This window comes from Zootoca vivipara, chromosome 2 (genome assembly GCF_965207765.1).
Source record: "Zootoca vivipara chromosome 2, rZooViv2.hap1.1, whole genome shotgun sequence".
NCBI lineage: Eukaryota > Metazoa > Chordata > Lepidosauria > Squamata > Lacertidae > Zootoca > Zootoca vivipara.
In genome coordinates this window covers 75,061,342-75,084,070 of record NC_142584.1, presented here as the reverse complement: position 1 = coordinate 75,084,070, position 22,729 = coordinate 75,061,342, and the positions used below count along the sequence as shown (strand labels likewise).

General features: G+C 42.4%; 1 protein-coding gene across 3 annotated transcripts in view; it reads left to right on the top strand.

Moving 5' to 3' along the window:
* VGLL4 (vestigial like family member 4) overlaps positions 1–22,729 on the top strand; it is a 106,976-nt gene that overhangs the window by 23,083 nt on the left and 61,164 nt on the right. Inside the window, exon 1 of one of the 3 annotated variants that reach the window (XM_088662208.1) lies at positions 9,136–9,688. The exons of 1 other annotated variant lie outside the window; for it this stretch is intronic. Coding sequence is in view for 1 of the 2 variants with exons in the window: in XM_035106219.3 (XP_034962110.1) it covers positions 9,604–9,688 (85 nt within the window). In the remaining variant the exon portion in view is untranslated. Of the gene's footprint in view, positions 1–9,135; positions 9,689–22,729 lie in introns of those variants that run through there. One more of the 3 variants, XM_035106219.3, reaches the window with a different exon arrangement.

Below are 22,729 nucleotides of genomic sequence, written 5' to 3'. Positions count from 1 at the left end.
AAATCAACACACAGTGCTCCTGTCTAATGCTTTTGGTTGCTGCTTGGCTAGGAACTCCCCGTCCTGGCCTAAGCTGATCCTGGCAAACTGAATAGAACCATTAGCCAGAGTGTTTGAGTTGTATGTAATACAAGTCCTGCTCAGAACAGAGCAATTGAAATTAATGGACAGGGCTGACTTGGGTCCATTAATTTCACTTGGTTTAGTCTGAGTGGAGCTCATATTGGATATAATCCGTGGAATGCTCTCCCCAGGGAAGTTTGCCTGACGCCTTCATTATACACCTTTAGGCAAAAACATTCCTTATTAACCAGGCCTTTGGCTGATTTGATTGACGTGCTATTCCCTTTTAAAATGTGTGTGTGTGTGTGGGGGGGTATTATTACAGGTGAAGATAGAAATTAGTGTCCAAGCAATGCTGCGATACTTTGTTTTGAATTGCTGACCCCAGCATGGGGAAATGTTTGGGCTCTGCTTCAGGCATCAAAATGCCTTGGACCAGCACCAATACCCTGGCTTCATTTTGCAAAAGCAGTGTTTCCTAATGAAGTTGAATGGAGAAAAATATATGGCTAGAGGAGGCAATCTTGAAATATACCACTAGGTTTGGAAAAAGTGTACAAAAAACAACAACTAGGAGGCATGCAACAAAGCTTGCTGTATTTAGTAGATGTCAGCATCACTCTTATTATGCTGAATTTTTGAATATTATAGGATAAACGGTTTTTAGTTTTGCTTGCACTTGCAACTGCAGGCAGAATTACTATTTTGTGAGGGTTAGCTTATTTTTAAAAGTATTATCTTAATCTTCTTAATCTAAATGTTTGTGAGCAAGCTCTAATTCCTTGCCCCCATAATGCATAGCTGCCAAGTTATCCCTTTTTAAAAGGGATTTTTCCTTATGCTGAATAGGCTTCCTCGCGAGAAAAGGGAAAACTTGGCAGCTATGCATAATATGTTTAACAAAACTTCTTAATAAGAGTAGGAAAAAAGTTAATGAAAAAAATTAACCTGATTACTGTAACAGGCATTGCCTTTCTGCTTCAGATAACTACAATTTCTTATATATATACCGTACACTTTTATAGGTAATAGTTCAGTTACATGTTCTGTTGACATGAAGTGCATTGGCTAAGAGTCAGGGTGTCCCTGTTTCAAATGTAACCTTAGCCATAAATCTGTTAACAGCACCCAGTGCAGAGAGGAAGGAAGCCGGAGAAGATAACACACAGGTAAACACCCCCTGCGATATACTGCTGGGTCAAAGCGCCATCACACTCTGGCCCTCAAACCGTCCTGGATGATGTATCGATATATCACCCAGCACTAGCATGGGTGACCCCTGCTTTTGGATCAGACAGGATAGACAAACTACCTGGTTTTCATGTCTTCATAGGTTGTGATATTACAGTGGTGCCTCGCTAGATGAATTTAATTCGTTCCACGGTTCAATTCGTATAACGAAAAATTCGTTTGGCGAATCCCATAGGAATGCATTGAATTTATTTATTTGTTGCCCATAGGAACACATTAATTGAATTTCAATGCATTCCTATGGGAAACCGCGATTGGCTAGATGAATTTTTCACAAAACGAATTCGTCTTGCGAGGCAACCTCTGCTCGAAAAATCTCTTTATTAAGCGAAAAATTTGTCTTACAGGGCATTCGTCTAGCGAGGCACCACTGTACTGGTTTTGCTTGTCAAGGCAACCTCTCTTGTTGCCTTCCCAGCTTAGATTGGGTGCAGCACTATTGGATGCCAATTTTCTGGACAGTGTGGTGGCCAGTTCGAATGCTTCCACTGCAGTACATGTGGGCATGGCAACATGTGGATGTCCTACCCCAATACTGTATCATAACTTTCCCCATGGAAAATTGCCTATTGGAGGCTGAGTGCAGCTGGGACTTGTCAGAGACTTGATGCCACTGAAGGCTGTCTCCACGGAGCCTCACAGATGTTGTGGGGTTGTGCATTCCCTCCTCAGAGGGAAAAGCCATGACCTAATCCTGTTCCCCACATTCCCCACAAAGCCCACACATCTAACAGAGTGCTCCTGGACAAAGACTAGTTCTCGAAAACCAAGGAAGCAATTGCAGTTTTTTCCAGTTGCCTGTAGGAGACAGTGTTGTATTAAATATATATCTGGAAATTGATGTCTGTCTGTGTCCTAGAATTCCCATACAATTCCTTTGTTACAGTGGGGAGAGGGGCGGCTGAAGAGTTTTCTGGAACCTCAAAAGACTTGTGGCATAAGTTTTCTTATGAACTAGGCGCCACTTTATGTATCTGATAATGTATAATGTTCAGTTGGCAGTTACATAGTGGTTAGTGAGAGAGAGAGAGAGAGACAGAGAGATTGTAAACAAAGGATCCAAAAGGCCATAAAATGCAAGAGATAGTAGTAGGTCTGTAGTATTACTAATCAGAGCTGAAATGTATGCAAGATAAGAACAAAGCAGCCGATTCACAGCAGCAGTTACTGCTAATTATCTTTTTAGCCATAGTGGCCTTGTGTAATGCCTGTAGTGGGAAAGAAACCCACATTCTTTTAAGTCTGATTTGAATGGAACGTGTGTGTGTGTGTGTGTGTGTGTGTGTGTGTGTGTGTGTGATACACACATACATAGCCATTAGCATTCATCCCCCCCCCACCATGTGTCACACACAGTTGGCAAACGGTACTTTTGTTTTTTTTTAAAGACAAAAGAATCTAACATATCATACTTTTATGGTGCCATGAGGCTTTTTTTGTGTTTGCTGTTGAAAATATTTATAGTATTTCTAAATGCTAGAGTAAGGTAAAGGTAAAGGGACCCCTGACCATTAGGTCCAGTCGTGACCGACTCTGGGGTTGCGTGCTCATCTCGCGTTATTGGCTAAGGGAGCCGGCGTATAGCTTCCGGGTCATGTGGCCAGCATGACAAAGCCGCTTCTGGCGAACCAGAGCAGCACACGGAAACGGCGTTTACCTTCCCGCTGTAGCAGTTCCTATTTATCTACTTGCATTTTGACGTGCTTTCAGACTGCTAGGTTGGCAGGAGCTGGGACCGAGCAATGGGAGCTCACCCTGTCGCGGGGATTCAAACCGCTGACCTTCTGATCGGCAAGCCCTAGGCTCTGTGGTTTAACCCACAGCCCCCCCCCCCGCTAGAGTAGTGCAAAGCAACAACCAACATCCTGAAATGAAAGACTTGGTAGTTTCTGGCTAGCGTGAGTAAGTATTATCAATAAATGTAGATTATGAAAGACCCTGGTATTTGTCTTTCTCATGTCTAGAACGCATTGCACAATGACACATGCTTAGTGCTGATTGTATTCCAGTCTGTGCTTCATGCATACTGGTTACATTCTTACTGAATTATTTTATAAGGCCTGTGGGAATCATTTCCTTGGAATAACAGACAAAGCACTTTTTTTTAATGTTAAAGGTGCTTTTTAGAGGGAATTTACAACTTCTTTGCAATAACGTTTATTGGCGTGTGTATGGTATACTGGATTTCATATAGTGGGGCTTAAGGTTAGGTAGTGAGGGAAGCAATTTTCCTGCTGCTTGCAGCCTTGCCCCTGCCCCCTGCAACATATCACTGACAATTGCTGCCCAAAGTAGGGGGAGAGATTTCCATTTATGCTCCCTAGCAACCTTATGCCAAATTTGCTCCAGAACGTTGGCAGATGAGTGATTGGATGAGGTGACTCGTACTGAGAGAATTAGCAGCCTCTTGGAGTGTGACATCAATTACCTGGATTGGTCTATGTGTCAGTCACTGTGATTCAATATCTCACTGCCCTGTCTCAGATAAATAGATGTGCAGCTCTCCCCTCCCCACAACCTATTCTGGAAGCTCATAGCCTGTTACACTGAGCTATGCCTCCAAGGTGGTGCCTTTGTGAATGTATCTCTTGCCTCTTGCCTGTGAGACTAGACATTGCCCCCTTGCAGTGCCCCTGCATCTAGTGCTGCTCCTGGATGTCTGGGTGGTGGCAGTGGCCAGGAATGTGCCCCCCAGCCCCCCTAAGATTATTCTGCCACCTATGCCCTTTCATAGAATGATTGTGTCTACTTTCTGTCCCATTTGCCCTCGTAATAGCCACACTGGACATGCTGTATGGCGCTGCTGTTAAAGAGTGTTCAGAAATGCCACTGCTAGGCTACTAACTGGTTTCTCTTCAGATTGTATAAATCTTTCGCCTTTTACTAACTGGCCCTTGGGTCATCCAGTAGTAGCTCTGCACCAGTGGAAAATGCTTCTGCTTGTAACCCCCCTGTACTGCAGCTCCCTGTGCCATATCCTGTACTCCAACCCTTAGTGGGTAGTGTGGATTAGTGAAAATCAGGTGCTGTGTCTGTGCTAAGCCACGGCTGGATTCAGTCTATAATCCCCCTCCTTAGGTGGCAGGCTGACACAAAGAGAATAACCAGAGTGAGCAATACATTCAGGTGGCTGAGTGGAATCCTTAAAAGATGCTGTGCTTCAGACCATTTAGGAGTTGACAATGTCAACACAGCACTTTGAATTGGGCTCAGAAGCAGCCTAGAGAACAACGACCATTATACTTTTTGGTAGTAATGCTCCCTCCTGTGAAAAAGCTCTTACTCTTGCACGTTGTTTCACATTGGATACACTTTGAAAATGGTGCCTTTCCCCCCCAAACAGCATTTGTATTGTTGTTGTCTGTTGCTTTAGTTTTAATCTGAACTTGTTGTTTGCTACCTTGTGGGTCCTTGAAGTGCATAAGGGTGAGGTATGTGCAATCCGTTTCTTGCTTTGTGGAGTGGGGAGCCACAGTTTGAATCTTGCTGTTTCTTCCCCCTCCCCACTGGAATGTATGGTAGGCATTGCCCTTGTGGGGGCCATATTTAAATCTGTGAAGAAGAAGAAGAAGAAGAAGAAGAAGAAGAAGAAGAAGAAGAAGAAGAAGAAGAAGAAGAGTAGTTTGGATTTGATATCCCACTTTATCACTACCCGAAGGAGTCTCAAAGCGGCTAACATTCTCCTTTCCCTTCCTCCCCCACAACAAACACTCTGTGAGGTGAGTGGGGCTGAGTGAGAGACTTCAGAGAAGTGTGACTAGCCCAAGGTCACCCAGCAGCTGCATGTGGAGGACCGGAGACACGAACCCGGTTCCCCAGATTATGAGTCTACCGCTCTTAACCACTATACCACACTGGCTCGGATTTACGTGGTTGTGTGCCAGCATCCAGCTTGCCATGCTGTCACTAGACCTGCTTTCATAGTGTGCATTCTTCCTTGTCCAATTGGCTCTCTTCCCTCTCGCTTGCAAATTGCTTTTTCCTCTTGTGCAGACACCAATTACAGCATTGTCTGTGTGGAATGCCTGATACCACAGCAAGCCTTGAGCATTTCTCTGGGATGGGCGTAGCTTTTGCTTTTTGGACAAATGTCCTATATACTGGGCTATGGACAGGGCTGGTTGCTGTGTTTGGAACAGCACACGCCTTTCTTTTCTCACCCATAACATTGTTCCTGGGGAAATGCTTGTCTGAGTGCTGTGGCTTTATTTGTTTTTGCCGTCAGGAGATTATCTGAGGACCCTAATGAAGCTTGTGGCAACAGGTGTCAGTTGCTGTTCCTCGAGTCATTGGAGCATGGAGGCTTCATAAGAAGGGGAGATACTGAGGGGTGGGGTGGGGGTGTTGATTTAATTCATGTTATTAACATGGTGTGTCTTTATCATGATTTGTCTGACATTGCTGATCTTTGGTGCCTTCCCAACCTGGGTACTGTAGAGATGCGTTCTGTGCTTGGTGTGATGATTCTTGGGTCCCAGTTGCCAGGCAAGGTGTAGAAGTAGCCAACAGTTTTGCTGCAATTGTTTGTTTCTACTGGTAAGAGTTTTGCTTTCTACTTAACTGCTGAGAGTGTAGAGGATGCATTTATGCTGGTGGGGCGCTGGTGTAGTCCCAAAGTAAATGAAAACTTATTAGGAGACCAAATGAAAACAGGCTATTATCAAAGTCCACAAAGAAATAGCATGAGTACACAAAAAAGGTTAGCTAAAATTTATAGAGATACTAGTTTGGAAGATGCTCTACAATTTTAGAAATAAAAAGAGAATGAAAGAAACTTAGGTTTGTTGATTTTATGAAGGTGGTAAATTTTAAACTGAAAATGCAAATTTAGACAACCCAATAAGAGAACTATGATTGAATAACCAAACGATCAAGAGACCCTCAAAATAAATGACCTTTATGTAAAAGTTAGTTGCTTTTATGAAGAAGTCAACCTTCTAGTGTGAACCCGTGTTTCTAGAGCCTAATGATTTACTATACCCTCATATGCTGCCAGAGCTACTTACAATATAATATAATAAATATAATATAATACAATATAATATAATTAATAATAATAATACGTCAGACAAAACAAATCTAATTTCTTTAGACTGGTTGGTAAGGGAGTTTGGATGGAGAACAGATTGAACAAGGCTTTTTGATACTTTTCTACAGACACAATAATAAGTAAAATGAGTGCACTGGGAACAGAAGATAGCATTAAAAGGTTGGATACACATGTTATTTGAAAACTAGGAAGTAAACAGTAGTCTGCAAGTTTCACTTTTTTAAGGTTATTTCTTTTTTGATACCTTAATTGCAGTCTTGTATTTCATAGAATCATAGAGTTGGAAGAGACCACAAGGTCCATCCAGTCCAACCCCCTGCCAAGCAGGAAACACCATCAAAGCATTCCTGACATATGCCTGTCAAACCTCTGCTTAAAGACCTCCAAAGAAGGAGACTCCATCACACTCCTTGGTAGCAAATTCCACTGCCAAACAGCTCTTACTGTCAGGAAGTTCTTCCTAATGTTTAGGTGGAATCTTCTTTCTTGTAGTTTGAATCCATTGCTCCGTGTCCGCTTCTCTGGAGCAGCAGAAAACAATCTTTCTTAACTTTAAGGAGTGCAGAACTGAGTTTGTTCACCAGAAGCATTTCCCCTTTGAAAGATTTTTATCTTAAATCCACATATTGCCATCTTTTAAAAAAATAAGCTTTGAGAATTTTAAAAGCTACTGGGGGTAGGGGATTCTTAAAATACCTTCTGGTGGGAAGCAAAAAAATCCATGTGCTGGTCATATTCCTCTAAATTTCTGCACACCTCTCTTTTGGAAGACTATAAATATTGGTCGATTCTGGTTTAAGACTTTTAAATCTAGGATCAAAGCATTACAGTGAATTTTAGTTTGCACTCCCAGACGCAATACTGGCTCATGCCATGTCCTTAAAATTTTTTTCAAGGCCAGAAGATCCCGTTTATCTAGAAACTTGTTTTATTGCTGAATTGTTTCATGCAATTAGAAAGCATTCCTTGATATCCAGACTAAATTTGTCTCGTTTCAACTTTAACATTACTACTTGTTTTCCTTCAAGGACTCCGATAACTGGCTGTTTCTACCCTTTCCACTGCTTTTTAGCAGCCTTTTGAAAAGTGCCTTAATGCTCCTCCTTGATCTCCTTTCTAAGCCTCTGGTTCTCAAATAATGGCATCGTTTACCACTAACCTAAAATCTGCTACATAGCACATCCAGAACTATGCAGTGCCCTCAATGTAGCTGGAGGAATGTTGCCAGGTTTTTGCAGTGAATTTCCGTCTCCAGTGCAAGCAGACATGGTCAGAGACCACATTTAGAAACTGGGTACTGAGCAAGGAAGTAAACAGCAATGCCCCCTTTCCTAAGCCAATCAAAGGGGGCACACAAAATGTGGACCAGGGAAGCACTCTCCCAGAATAGACTTCCTGCATCCTTTCTGGCTGGAGTTCCGTGACTGAAGCTTTCCATGCTTTCTGCAACGTGAAAAATAGACCATATTTAGACAATCTTCTTTATAAAATAAACATCACAATGTGGCATCAAGCCTCCGATGAAGGAGAATCCAGCACCTTCTGCACAGGAAGCTCTTCCTATTGTTTGGTTAAAACATTGTGTTTTAAGAAGTTTACACTTGGGAGAGGCATTTAATTTAAACTGCCTTTGGGTTACAGTGACATTCTCTTTGAACGTGTATCAAATGAAGAAATTTGACTTGTAAAATGTAGGCTTAAGTGGCAGCCTAAGTAGAAGCTTGGTTGGTATCTAATTCTCTTTCACCTAAGCAATACTTGCTTCAAAATGTCCCATTAAATCCTAGCAAATATGCTTAGGATTGCAACCTTCAGCTCCTTAAAATAATTTTAAATTGTACCTGACGAAAAAGTACATAAAACACAGAGGAAATTATTGTCAAAGTATTGGATATCTCACTGCCTGGCTCCACCCTGCCCTCCAACCCCAATTTTTAGTTTTAAGGCATTGATCTGCTATGGAGGAAGCAACGGATTGAATTTTATTGGCTCAGGATTTATATAATGACTGGTTATGGATGCACTACCTCGTGGGATGATGCGCTTGCATCTGTATAAACAACTAGGAAAGTTTAGGTTCAAGGTTTGGAGTGTGGCAAAACAAACCACATCCTGAAATAAGAGCAGTGGAGGGAGAAATCCCTTTTGTTTCTTTCAAGGCAGAGAACAAGCAAAGAGTAAAACCCTTAGATACTAAAATATCCCCTTTATAACTATTTTTTTTAAAAAAACAAGTTTCTATGACTATTTCAAATGTACCAATTTACTGAATACACAATAGAAAGACAATAATTATTTCTCTTGATGTGTTTCTGGGTGAAGTGCAGGTGGCAGCTTAACTAATGGTAACAAAGACATAACTTTTTAAAAACAAACAAACAAACAACGCATTGTCATAGTTGATGGGAGATTAATTTGGAGTTGCAAAAAGTTTATAAGCACAATTAAATTGAAACAGTGAGAAAATTAAAAGAGGAATTTGGCTTCTGCTCCAGCCATTTCAAAACTCCTTTCAGGGGAAAAAAAAAGTTGCTTGCGCTCTAAGCAAAGAGCTGCTGCCGATTTCTTTTTCAATTGTGCAGCGACAACTCTGCTTCCAGTAAGGGCAGAATCTGACATGGCCACTTCTGTGCAGTCTTCAGCTCCTCCTCCTTCCCCGTCTTGCCTTCAAACACTCAATACATTTAGAGACTGATCTTGTGCAGAAAATATCCCTGACATTTGAAGAGCTCCAGGGATTCACTGAGCATGCTCAGTCATCTCCGTCTGCTAGAAAGAGGAAGCCAGTTTACATAGGAGTCATACCAAGCATAGCCTGCATGTCAGTGCAGTTAACTTGCAGCGGGCTGTGAGGAGAATTAGCATGTCTTTGTCCTAGGAAGTCTTTGCCATTCCAGTTTCCCCCTCCCCCGCCCGAAATTTGGCGTCAGATCTGTAAGCAATTTTTAATTGCAATTGGACACAATACATTTCAAACTCTGTCTTCGTTTCTGAAGCCTTTGAGGGGGATTTCCCCCCCCCTGCCTTCCTTTTTTTAACTCGGTTGTGTGTGGGTTTTTTTTAATATAAAAAAAATACTTTGTTTTGATTAGTCGGAGGCTGGGCCTTGAGCTTGTGGAACTCGGGAAAGAGCCAGGAGCTACTCGCAACAGCATTTCCCCCGTGTTCTCGCCGCTGATTTCTTTGGGGGGGTTTCAGGGCGGAAGCAAGCAAGCTGGTCTTCTTTGCTAGCCCACTAAATGCTATTTATGAAGATGGACCTGTTGAACTACCAGTACTTGGACAAGATGAACAACAATATTGGCATTCTCCGCCAATATGAAGGTAACTTAAGATTCACGCCGCGCTCCGGCGTTATGTCTTTGTAAGTTTGTGCTGATATCTTTTGCTTGCTTGCTTGCCTTTTCTGCGTGGAAATGCTTATTTCTCCTCCCCCCCCCCGCCCATTTTAAAGCCAGGCGTTGTGTGTTTTGTCCGGGAGACATTGATCACTTGGAAGTAGCTTGCTTGAAGGAACTTTTGTTTAACGCCCGTCTCGTCGTTTTGAAAGTTTTCCCGTGTGAGATGTCCCCCTCCCCCGAAAATAAATGTTGTTCGTGCGCTCTTTTCCTTCTACACGGGAGTGCAAGGGGGTAGTAGCGTGACAATGACTGGGTGGCAGGGTGGCATGTTGCGTGCGTGTTTTGTGTGTGTGTCTCTCTCTCGGGTCGCCTACTGTCTTTAAGGGCACAAAGGAAGAGTTTTTACTACTCTGCTCCGGGGATGGAAGGGTGCCTGTAGTACAGAATACAGAGTGCCCCTTTGTTTGACTTCTCATTTCCTGTACAGCTCTGAGAAAGCTCTGACACAGAGGGCTGCCTCCCCTCCCCTTCCCTTCCCCTCCACAATCCCACATCTCCTCCCTCAAGAACCACCTCAAGCAAGCTTGCCTGTAGCAAAAAGAAATGCACACAGCCACTAGGAAACACAACTTCATGGCCGTCATCTTCTGGGTGGATTCTTCCTCCCCCCGCGCCCCCCACCCTCATGTTTGCTCGTTTCCTGACAGAGAATTGTTTGTTACCAAGTCCCAAATTTTGCAGTAATCTCCCCCCCCCCAAATACCATATGGATCCTGGCCACAGGAGTGGTAGAATTTCGCTGCTTTTTTTTTAAACTAGCCGAGTTTTTAACCTACGTGCAGTTTGAACAGGCTGTAATGGCTTAGTTTTTAAGCTAGGAAAGAAAGGCACCACTGAGCTAATTGTACTTGGCAGGAGGGCTGTTTTTCTGTTGCCACACACACAAACATTGCACAAATTGCTTTTTTTCTCTCTCTCCTCCTCCTTCCAAATTTTCAGTTGGAAAAATTTCCATGCTTGTTAAAGAGAGTGGCTTTTATTATGCTGGCCAGTAAATGATACCTAAATGCAAACCTGTTAAGTTTGGGAGGTGGGGGGTGGGGTGGGGTGGGTAAACAAACAGGGCCTTGTCAGTCTGTTCATGTTGGAAGCAGGTCAGCTGAAACTGAGTTACTGATGAGGATAATGATTACTACAAGGGGTGTGTCTGCTACCTCATGATTTTAAATGTGAAAACATTAAATTTCAATGTTTATTATACATTTGGAAGAAGAGATCAGTGTGATGGCTCAGTCCCTTATCTTCAGTGTTTTCAGAGGTTGCTTACTTTCTCACGTGTTTCTGAACTTCCTCGCTCCAGACTTTTTTTTGCTGGTAGTAGTTGAGCTGTTTTAAAGAGGCCCTTTGTTGACATGAGTCTAATATGCTGTTATGTTTAATATTTGCTGCTTTCCTCTTTTTCATTATATTTAACACCAAATTTAAAACAAATTAAAATGGAGAACAAAACATGGAAAGATTTAATAACTGGGCATTCATATTCTTGTGTTTTAAAATTTATGAACATGATCTCATGTCAAATGTATGGTGAATATTTAAAAATATTCCATGTAACTAGCATAATCTTGCTATTGTAGATCGGTATAAGCAGTGATGATTGTCTGGGGCACAATCTAGGCCAGGCATGTCAAACCTGCGGCCCTCCAGATGTTTTGGACTACAATTCCCATCTTCCCCAACCACTGGTCCTGCTAGCTAGGGATCATGGGAGTTGTAGGCCAAAACATCTGGAGGGCCGCAGGTTTGACATGCCTGATCTAGGCACTTTTAAATCCCACTGATTTTAGTAAATGTGTGAGTAACTCCGTCCCTTTGGGTTGGAGGGTTTGAACTGAGTGTATTCCGTTATAACAAGCTCATTTCTGCTTACAGAGCATGCATTGGAGATAAATGCATTTCATTTTGTGTTATCTCCATTTTGGATTTTTTTAGAATTCTAACAGAACTTAAACATTCCTTGAGGAAAGCACTTTGCAGCTGCAAGTTTAACATGACAATAGAATTCGGGAAATTCCTGAAGCAAATGTGTTAACTTTGGTGATGTTCTCATGGATTTTGCATGCAACCCCCCCCCCCCCCCCAATGCTATGTAATGCTTTTACTGTCCTTTTTGAGAGAGGTTACTGAGGTGTAAACAAAGAGTTTTCTCTGAGGAGGAATAAAAACCCTTTCTCTTGAATTATTGTTACTATGAAAACATAAACATTTTCAGAATAGGGCCTTCTCTTAATCTTTCTAGGATGGTTCCTTCCCCAAGAGAGGATTGCTGTATCTAGAAAGGGGAGCGATGGAGATATTACCACATGGCTTCACTGAACATGGTCTTCCTTTCAGGAAATAAACTTCTGTACATAAAGTGCATGAAAGTGTTATGGAAGTGAATCATATCCATCTGCATAACCCAATTATATGACCATGATCTATAAAACTAGAAGGGGATTTCCAAATCTCTCTTTTTTATGCCACAAACGTGCATTTGTTCATTTGAAGTGGTCTCTCCTGAGGTAGCACTTCCTTTGTAAGGGATATTCCTTGTAAGGGATATTGTAAGGGAAGTTGCTGTTGTTGTTGTTTAGTCGTTTCTGACTCTTCGTGACCCTATGGACTAGAGCATGCCAGGCACTCCTGTCTAATAATGATTGCCAAGTGGAAGGTAGGTGTGCACCACTGGATAGTGGTTTAGAGGTGGATGGTGATGATCAGTGATATGAATCTCTGTCTTCCTTGTCCTTTCATCATTCTCTTTTTGGAATTGTTTGCTGGATGACTGCCCTTGTGTTTTCCATCTCAGGTGCTGGTTTACACATCCATGCCTTTGCCTTTACTATGAACTGCTTGTATTGGGTGTTCCCTTCAACTTCTGCCAGTTAACTGTGTGAAAATCCCTGGTTGCCTCCTTGCTGCAAGGCTGTTGCAAGATGAATGAATGGACCACATTTGATGCCATGGGTATTACTGTACATAAAAAAATACAATCAATGGAGAAGGGGGCACACATTAATCTTCTTGGAGTACTTCAGAGCATGTGGCTATAATACACATAGTTGCAGGATCAGCGCCATGTTTGAGAGGCGCCACAACAGTGCTGCACTTCTGGCTGCCACCCTGGTGGGCCCTATGAACTTAACACGTGGTAGGAGGATGGGTGGCAGTACACATCCAGCAGCAGTGGAGATGAGCAATGGCACCCAACCCAGCATTCTGATAGGAAGCACCTGGTGAGGCTGCTATAGCTCCCAAAATGCCTCTGGATCCTACATTGGGGTCTAGAGGTATTCTGTAAATATTGATGTGGCATTTGCAGCCACGTCACTCAGTGCATCTCTTGAAATTATGGGCCATTAGAAACATTTTTAAAGAGGCCATCTTCAGTAGTGGGCTCTGGCATTTTGCTTTTACTTTCTCCACACTGAATTTCCATCATTTGCATCTAAAATATTCAGATGACCCTAACGAGTATAATTCATTTATTATGCTGTCAATGAATTGGCCCCAAATGCAAATTACATTCTATAAAATGTACAAAAAGCAGTGTATTTTCTTCCATATATATGACTTTGATGTCCCTTTTGGCTTATCTGCAGAGGCATTTTTCTGCACAGATTTTCTGCTTAATCATAACCTGGATTCCTCTGTCTGCGGCTTGCGTGGGAATCTGGCTTCAACAACACTGGTGACAAAATAATGCTGATAACCTGGTGGCCTTGTTGATGGGAGTGTGTGCTTCCTGTGGGGGGGATGTTTTTTACTTACGGTACTGGTAACAGGAAGACACCACTACTGCATAGCTGTGATTTGAGTCCGGTGAATGTTGGCAGGTTTGTGTGAAGCAGAAGTTGGAACTGGATTAGAAAGTTCATTTAGAAGTATGCAGTGGTGTTGACAGACAGACAGGGTCACTCTTAGTCTCTTTGCCCATTGTGTCACGCTCTTGTGGCCCAGTGTAGCAAGGAAGTATGAAATTACAGTACACAAACAAAAACAACTGGCAATTTAGAAACTGCTTTCCCATCTAATTAGGCCTCCCTTTCTGAAGAAGGTTGGAGTGAGGGAAGTATTCAGATGCATTTTCAAGTTAAGGAAAATATACAAGGCACCTTTTTGTTTCATTGCATTATTGTTATAATGGAGTCCGCAAGCTTCAACTGAGATCTGACCCAGATAATATGTGGAAAGGGAATACAACGTACAGTAGTCACTTCCTCAAAAATGTGCAGTCTGAATAGACAAGATGGATAAAGAAAGAGGAGGTAGAAGGTAGACTGAGAATAATTTGCCAACAGTGCAGAAGCTTATTGGGGCAGAGGCAAGAGGAGAATAAATGTGATCACTATTATTGGTTAATGTGTGGCATTAAAAAAAAAGGTATTGAAGCTGCAGAGGGGTAAAGTTACAACACATATTAATTTATTTGACATAGTTCAGTTTAAGATAGTAAGAATGAACTACGGTAACTTCACTGTGGTAACCAATGAGCCATGGGATTGCCCTACAGGAAGTAGAACAAATTTACAGTACAGTACAGTACTCAGTTTGGGCTTGGAGGTCAACTATCTTTGATCTTGAATTGATGTGGATCAGTCAGTTTTACCTAGTTCATTTGCTTTTTGTTGGTCAGCGTTAGAGTATACCAGGATAGTGGTGGAATTGGTAGGTAAATAAAATTGATGATGATAATGGTAGGTATGGATATGGAAATGTAAGGCAAGCTGTGGAGACAAAAGTGGTGCAATCTGTTTATGAACACAAAATAGTATTTTTTTCTGTTCATCTGGGCATCTATAAATGTTATGCCTGATAGTCACATATATTTAAGAACCAGCAAACTTGTACAGAATTTGACTACTCACTGGGGTAAAGATGCAAATCTTGCTGTGGCATTTCCTAGATTGCATATGGAATAACAGGCACTAAGTGACGTGTTCGTAGTTTGACTCTGGATTTATGCTGCACTGGAAACTTCATTTTAATTTCTTAAGGCTGCCACTTCTATGTTACAGTCCCATTAGGGAAGCTACTAGAACTACTGCTGCATGACTATGCTTTTTGCTGGTGTCTGCCAAGAATGTCTGGTATTGGTGGTGTGTAAATTCCGATGAGCCTGTTGCATACAATAGGGATGCTTACAAATTTTACATCCTGAGTAAAAAGGCCTACTATGACATGAGATAGCAAGTTTTGGGAGCCTTGACATTTTGGATCAATACTAGGGCCCTGTTCAAACAAATATAGGCCCCATGTGGGCATTTTGGGAACGTTTGGAGTGCATAGTGAATGATTGTGAGAACCAGATTTTCTGTGTGAACACTGGCCACACCATTGCTGCAATTTGTGTGGTTGTTGTGACCTGAAAAATATGGCTTCATGAACAATCAGGTTCTTCCTCCCACTTCTTCAGACAATACCTCAGCTTTAGCCTGGAGGTGATCTCTGCATGCTTCCTAGATTTTGTGCTATAGCCTAAGACTTCCTTTATGTGAACCTGTGGAAGAAGAATGAATGTGGTTGAAGCCTCTTCTGTGGCCTGTAGGTGAGGCAAAATTCTCAAAATGTGAGAATGTGCTATTGGGCTGCCCTCATGAAGCGTGCAGATGCCTCTGTGGTGAAGGTGGATCCTCTTCCTCTTATTCTGTAATATTTTTGCTTTTTGTTGGTATTGTGGTATTCTTGGGTAAGAAATAACAAAATGCCATCATTTGCAGAGAATAGTCTTCTACATCTTATATGGATGGTAGGGAAGACTGAATGTTAAAACAAAGGAAATTAGACCCATATGTGAGGACTAGGACCACTTCCCCCCCTCCCATTTCTACATGACAGCGTACATTACTTAGTTGCATATTACATAATTACTTCACTTACTTCCTGTAACAACAAAGCATGAATTGACTGCAAGTAATGTTTAGCAGTGTAACAGAAGGCAAACCCATTTTGTCTTTCTCTTCTCAAACTGCCTACTAGATATGCAATATCAAAAGCTGAGCCTGAGAGTTAACACTGCAAACTTCAGTTTTGCATTAATGTACAATTTGTTTTCAGACACAATTTGCTTGTGACCTGCTAAGTTGCAAGTTAATTTTTTAAACAGTGCTTAGCTTCTTTGTATGTAAATCCAGGAACTTTGGAGACCTTTGACAGCACTTAAATTCCGCACAAGTTCAAAGGATGTGCTGTATCCTGCAGAACCTACTTTGCATAGCACCTGTAAGCTTACTACATCATATCTAGTGTGGCAACCACACTATGAATACAAAAGCAGTATTGCTTTATTTATTTTTAAGCCTCCTTTGCATGACAATGGTCTTATGCTGATTCTGTTTTGAAAGATCAAAATAGATAGAGCTTCTTGCTTCTGACTGAGTGGGTGTCAGAAGGGAATATGCTTCATGTAGAGAATGTCACAAGCAAATGAGGAAACTCTTAGCCCAAACTGTCACCTACAGCCCATGCATAAATATTTACATATAATGGTAAGGAGCTTATTTTGTGAAAATAAGTTTACAGTAATTGCATCACATACATTGAGAATTAAGGGAAGTTCTGTTTATTTAATTTTTAACAGCTGCTAGCCTTTGCCCCTTTGGGTATTGTCATCCTGAATGTTGTTATTGCTTGATAAGGGACCCTTTGTTTTCTTTCCTCTTTCAGTAAAAGCCCAGAAGGTAATTGTTAGTGGTACATGGGCATGTTTGGATGCTGTTTTTAGAGCATAAAGACCATGGTTGCAGTCAAATGTACACAAAGTGTAACACAGAATGCAATTTCATTTTACTCCTTCATTGATGCTTATAGATTTGATTTTTGCAGCTGAAACCCATTGTGCATACAGTCATACCTCGTGTTACGTCCGCTTCATGTTGCGTCTTTTCAGGTTGCGTCCCATGGCAACCCGGAAGTACCGGAACAGGTTACTTCTGGGTTTCGTTGTTTGTGCATGCGCAGAAACGCTAAATCACACTTTGTGCCTGTGCAGAAGCACCAAATTGCACCACACGCCTTCGCAGAAGTGGCGCTCTAGCTGCATTTTGGGGGGGATACAGACGGGCCTCCGGAACGGATCCCGTTCGTAACCAGAGGTACCACTGTACTATACCGGTAAGTCTGGTACAGAACTCAGATTTGTTAATGCAAGTGAAAGAGTGTAACTAGTTAACTGTGTTGCCTTGAAATGAAGTCTGCTTTCTGACAATGTATTTTATTGAGCATTCATCGTGATTGGCTTGCACAGTTTGAGGGGACATTATATGACACCCACTGCTTACTCATTTCAATTTGTTTGCAGGGAAGTTATATGATGCTGTGGCAAACAGCTGTTATCTCACACCTTTTCCTTATGCAAAAAGTCTTACTTTGTTGCACAAAGTGCCACATCCATTTTAATTAGGAAAAATGAACTAGATTGTATGCAAATAGCAGAAGCAGCCATAATTAACTAATTCACTGGGGAAGAGAGCAATGCAGTCTGCTAACCTGATAAGCAGATCTGTGATACCCCTACCTTATTGAAGAACCTCCAGCCTGTGGGCATAATTAGGCCTACCGGACTTCCCCAATTGGTCCATCTACAACATAGGGTGTGGGACAGGTAAAGATGCGACTGGCCAAATGAGGTTTGGCAGGTACCACCTATCTGCTTATTGGCTGCATTTGGGGTGTGGCTTTAAATCATACTTTGAGTGAGACATTTGTTGTAGCTGAGCAGATACTTCACCGTTATAGGTATCATTGGAATGAATTGGGAGTGGTTGGCTCAGTACTGTGCGACTTTGATCAAGTTCATGTCATGTTTTTATCAAGTGTTTCAGTCAGTTGATTTCTTCATTGGGTTGCAACTATCAGGGAAGTGGATTGTTGGTGGGATGGAAGCAGGAGGGAGACTCCCCCCCCCATTGTTGCTGGGAAGCAATGCTAAAGTTAGGGTAGGAGGAAGTACAGTGGGCTTCTGAAATGGTGAACAAATACTGCTTTATCATGAGGACTAAAAGTGGATTAATAAGCCACTTCTATATTTTGCTAGGTAAATGGTAGGTTTTTGAAAAAAGAAAATTTGACAATTAAATTAGATTGCCAGTGCCTTTCTTCCTTTGTAGATATGGCTTGGTTGGAAAGGAGATTTTTCCTTTGCGGCTGTGTCTTGAACTTGACCATGCCTAACACCATAGATGATGTCATGAGCAGGAGAGGTAACTGTGGTTTGCCCCAAATGGCCTGGCTAGGGGTTGGCTAGATGACCCTTGTAGGTCCCTTCCAGCTCTACGATTAGGCCCATGACCCACAATTTCCCTACCACTGCACTATACCAAAGGGAGCAAATGCATTCGTAGGAAATAAATGTGATTTCTTTGGAGCTTTGAAATTTCTTTGCTTGTCCCTGGCCTGGAAATTGAGTTCAGTCAAGTGGGCATAATAATATAAAGTAGGAGGAAGCAAATAATTTCTAGTTGTGCAGGAAAATAAGTCCCATTGAAAAGCAGGAACTCTCATCTAGAATACAGCATATTGTAACAAAGGGATGAGGAGAAAGAGATGTGGTATGTTTTCTACAAACTGAGTTTAAGCATGCTTGTTTCTTGGATTAAACGCAAACATTTTTTAGCGTGGAATGAAGATTCTTTCTCTTGTCTGCTAAATCTGGATAAATAATTTTAGGTGTTCTGTTCTAACATCTGGTGTGCATTGCTTCTGTTCAGTCCCCCACCCCACCCCCAGCTTGCATGCTGTGGCATCTTAGAAAGCTAGCACAGTCATTCTGTGGTTGGCTTAAATTAAATCACATGGAGCCAGCTAGAAGAATGCTGACATGCACAGTTTTCATGCTGAACACACTGAAACCACAGGCTGGAGTTAGAGAGAACTTCTCACTGTTTTGAGTCTAGACACTAGGCTGCAACATAAAAAAAGAGAGAATAAAAGTGCCATCAGGCAAAGTTCTAATCACTGCAACCCTGTTTTTGAAAAATCTGAAAACTAAAAAAAAGAAAAGAAAGAAAAATCTGAAACTTTTTGTTGAAACCTACAAACACTTAGGACTCCTGAAAGTAGCTATAACCAAATGCATTTTAGGTTTTCACCCCACACCTGTTCGCTACATATCGCCAAATGCTTATAATAGGTGGTGGGACATTCATAGTTCTCTAAAAAATCATTTGAATGCAAGTGGGCCAGTCTCAAATATGAAAAGTTAAATGTCCACAACAGCATTGTGCAGCTTTGCATCTTGACCACTAGTGCTCTAGTCCACTTTCATTTTTCATTTTTATTAGAAATGTCCTGACTTTTCAAAATTTTCTGGGTTTTTTAGTGCTTCGTCTGAGAGCAGGAGTTGGTTTTTCATGCTCCAGGTGCATAGCTTTGCTGGTGCAACATGACTTCCATTTGCTGGTGCAACATGACTTCCATTTCCCGCTCCTCCCCTCTGCAGCACCAAAATCCACTTGGGAGGGTCTCCCAGCCCTCAAACTGATTTTGAGGCTACATGGGGGACAGGAGAGGAAATGGAAGCTCTGATGCGCTTATAGAAGCCTGTTGCGGCATCGTGGAACTGTACCACCGGCATCAGCTCACTGCCCTCGCCCACCTCCAAGATGCTGCGCCGAAGCAGCACTGCGCCCGGAGCCTCCATCTGCTGGGGCCACCGTGGCATGAAGCGGCCAGCTGAGCCGGAAGGCGCCGCAGCCAGCCTCCACCTCTTCCCCGTTGGAGGAGCTGCCCTCCAGCTGCTGCCCGCCTCCTCCAGCACTGCCGGCAGCGCTGTCCTTCCTAAAAAACTCTGGGAAATGGGGGGGGGGGTGGCGGTGGAGGGAGCTTTGCACCACGGCGCCGGATATGCTTAAGACGGTCCTGCCAGCCAGTCACTAGTTCCCACATGTGAAACATTAGCACATCAAGAATCCTGATCCTAGATGCAAACTTGCACTGAAATTATACCAAACATTTGCACATCTATCTAAAAATAGGACCTTTCACCAGCTAGCTGGTTGGGGCACCAATGCCAACCAATGGCTAAAAGATGCTTCCCTTCCCAACCCTATTATTCCTTTGCTTGTGTGACTGCTTCTGCCACTCCTGTCCTTTAGAGAGGGAATATTTTAATCCTTGAAATCATGCTGGGATTTGCCACTCTTATCTCAGCACAATTGCAGGAGTGAAGAGAAATATTTCCCTCCACCACCACTCCAGTGAGACATGAGCGAGCCCTCATCCTTGTCCTAATCTTGTCGCTCCCAGATTCACATTCCACCAGGGTGGGAGGGGATGTTCTCTCTCTTAGTGATCATGGGAAGTGAATAGTTACAGGTAGGTAGCCGTGTTGGTCTGAGTCGAAGCAAAATAAAAAAATTCCTTCAGTAGCACCTTAAAGACCAACTTAAGTTTTTATTTTGGTATGAGCTTTCGTGTGCATGCACACTTCGTCAGATACACTGAAACAGAATCCACCAGACCCTTATGTATATCCCACCCCCCACCCTCTGAATATATGTTGAATTTCTACTCCAATCAGACTCAGCCAGTTGACCAGTGGCCAGAGGTGATTGGAGTGTGAATCCAGCAAATTCTGTAGGGCACCATGCTGGCCACCCTGGAGTAGGTAATGGGTTAAAAAAGGAGAAAAGTTAGCCAAAATAGACACAAAATCATTAGCTGGTTTAATGAACCTTAGCCAAAGCATAAACTATTAAAAAGTTTAAATTTTTTATCCCTGATTTTATTTACATGCATCTTTATATAGTAAGAAGGGAGAGGCTGTATCTTATGCCAGTTCCACTTACATATTTTCTGTCTCTCTTCTCCCCACACTCCTGTGCAACAACAGCAACACAATTTCATCAGGGATTGTTTCAGCTCGCAGCTGCATCCCCTCACTGCACCTTGAGCTTTATCATTCAATCCCATCTGCTTCACTGGGGTAGTTATGCTAAATCAGTTTTCAATAGCCACAGGAAAACAGCATCATCTGGAACATTAGAGGAGACTTTGCCTAGTTTGTACTGTGAGGCTGGGGGCAGGGAAGGGTTTGTTTGCTTAAGGAAGCTTACCCTTTCCTTTCTGCGAACTGCTGCAGCTATACTTGCCCTCTGTCTGCTCCATACTTTGCAGTGGTTCTCTGTTCCAAGAAACTGCTTCCTGTTCCTTGTTCATATGGATCATATTTTGGGAGATTATCTGGTGAAGAACAAAGGATGAAAGTTGTTGCATTTGATGACCAAAGCATGTGATAGGATACTGATCATTCCATTTAGTAAGTAACCTGGTGCCAGATAAATTCAGGCACATGACAGAAGGGCATGCTGTGTAAGGAGCATTTCCAAGCACTGACTTTATTTGTATAGATAAAGGTAACGGTAAAGGCATTTAGGTCCAGTTGTGACCGACTCTGGAGTTGCGGCACTCATCTCGCGTTATTGGCCGAGGGAGCCGGCATACAGCTTCCAGGTCATGTGGCCAGCATGACAAAACCGCTTCTGGCGAACCAGAGCAGCACATGGAAACGTCGTTTACCTTCCCACTGCAGCGGTACCTATTTATCTACTTGCACTTTGACGTGCTTCCGAACTACTAGGTTGGCAGGAGCTGGGACCGAGCAACGGGAGCTCACCCCGTCACAGGGATTCGAACCGCCGACCTTCTGATCGGCAAGCCCTAGGCTCTGTGGTTTAAACCACAGCGCCACCCGCGTCCCGTAGCACTGCAGACAGGACTAAGTAATTGGTCATCAGTCAGCCTCTGAATTCTTCTAGTATTTTGCATGAAACTTTTAGGGACTTTCAGAGTGTTCTTGTAGTTTTTCCTCTGCTCTGAGTCACTGTGCCTTTTTGAGTTTTATGTAATGCTTTTAAAAATCCCCACCATTATCGTATATTTTTACCATTCATATTATCTATAGTATTTTGCTTTTTGTCATGCGACATTCTGAGTAGGTCTACCCTGTAAGAGAATCCAATAGCATGTCTTCTTGTGTCTTCAGTTCCAAAACTGATTTTCCACTTATCCTTACAAATTTATCAATGTTTTTCTCTTGTGCCCGCTTTTGTCAGTATAATGGTGTGATCCTGCCCTCCACATTAACAGTGAAGGGAACATTTGCTATGATCCACCTCCCTTCATTTTTCATATTAGTTTATTTATTTAATTTTTGTATAGCTTCCCATAAAACAGCCTGAAGCAATTTTTTAACAATTTTTGTTAAAAAGAAAGTCAGCACAGAAAGGAGAAACAGTAATTTGATTGAATTGAAGCCCTCAATACAGTACCTTTGGTTGTTTATGCCAGGGATCAGCAACCTTTTTCAGCCGTGGGCCGGTCCACCGTCTCTCAGACCATGTGGGGGGCCGGACTATATTTTGAAAAATAATAATGAATGAATTCCTATGCCCCACAAATAACCCAGAGATGCATTTTAAATAAAAGTACACATTCTACTCATGTAAAAACATGCTGATTCCTGGACCGTCCGTGGGCCGGATTGAGAAGGCGATTGGACCACATCCAGCCCATGGGCCTTAGGTTGCCTACCCCTGGTTTATGCTATAATCAGCTGCTGCTTATAGCAGTGTTATTTTCCCTCAACTTTCAAAATGACTCCCTTGCAGACGAAAGCTAACATTTTTTTAAAAAAAATTGGCTCTAGATTTGCATTGTTGTCACAAAAAACTAACTTTATGGTCAATAATGTTGGATGTGGCAAACTCTAAAAAACTCAGTGGAGCCTTTCACCCAGTTTCACACATCCAGCCACAGCTATAAGAGCTTCTTGAAACTGCAACTATATGGAAGAACTCGCTATTCCATTCTAGCAACCCACCCTACTGTCTAAATCCTTTGCTTTTCTTTGCAGTTTACTGCAACTATGTGATGAGCCATTGATATCAACAAATGTTTCTCTATGCCAGGCACCCCCTGTTATGTCGTGAGTGCGATTTCAGCTCTTCATGAAGTCAGCTCAGAAGAGTGATTCAGCATACTA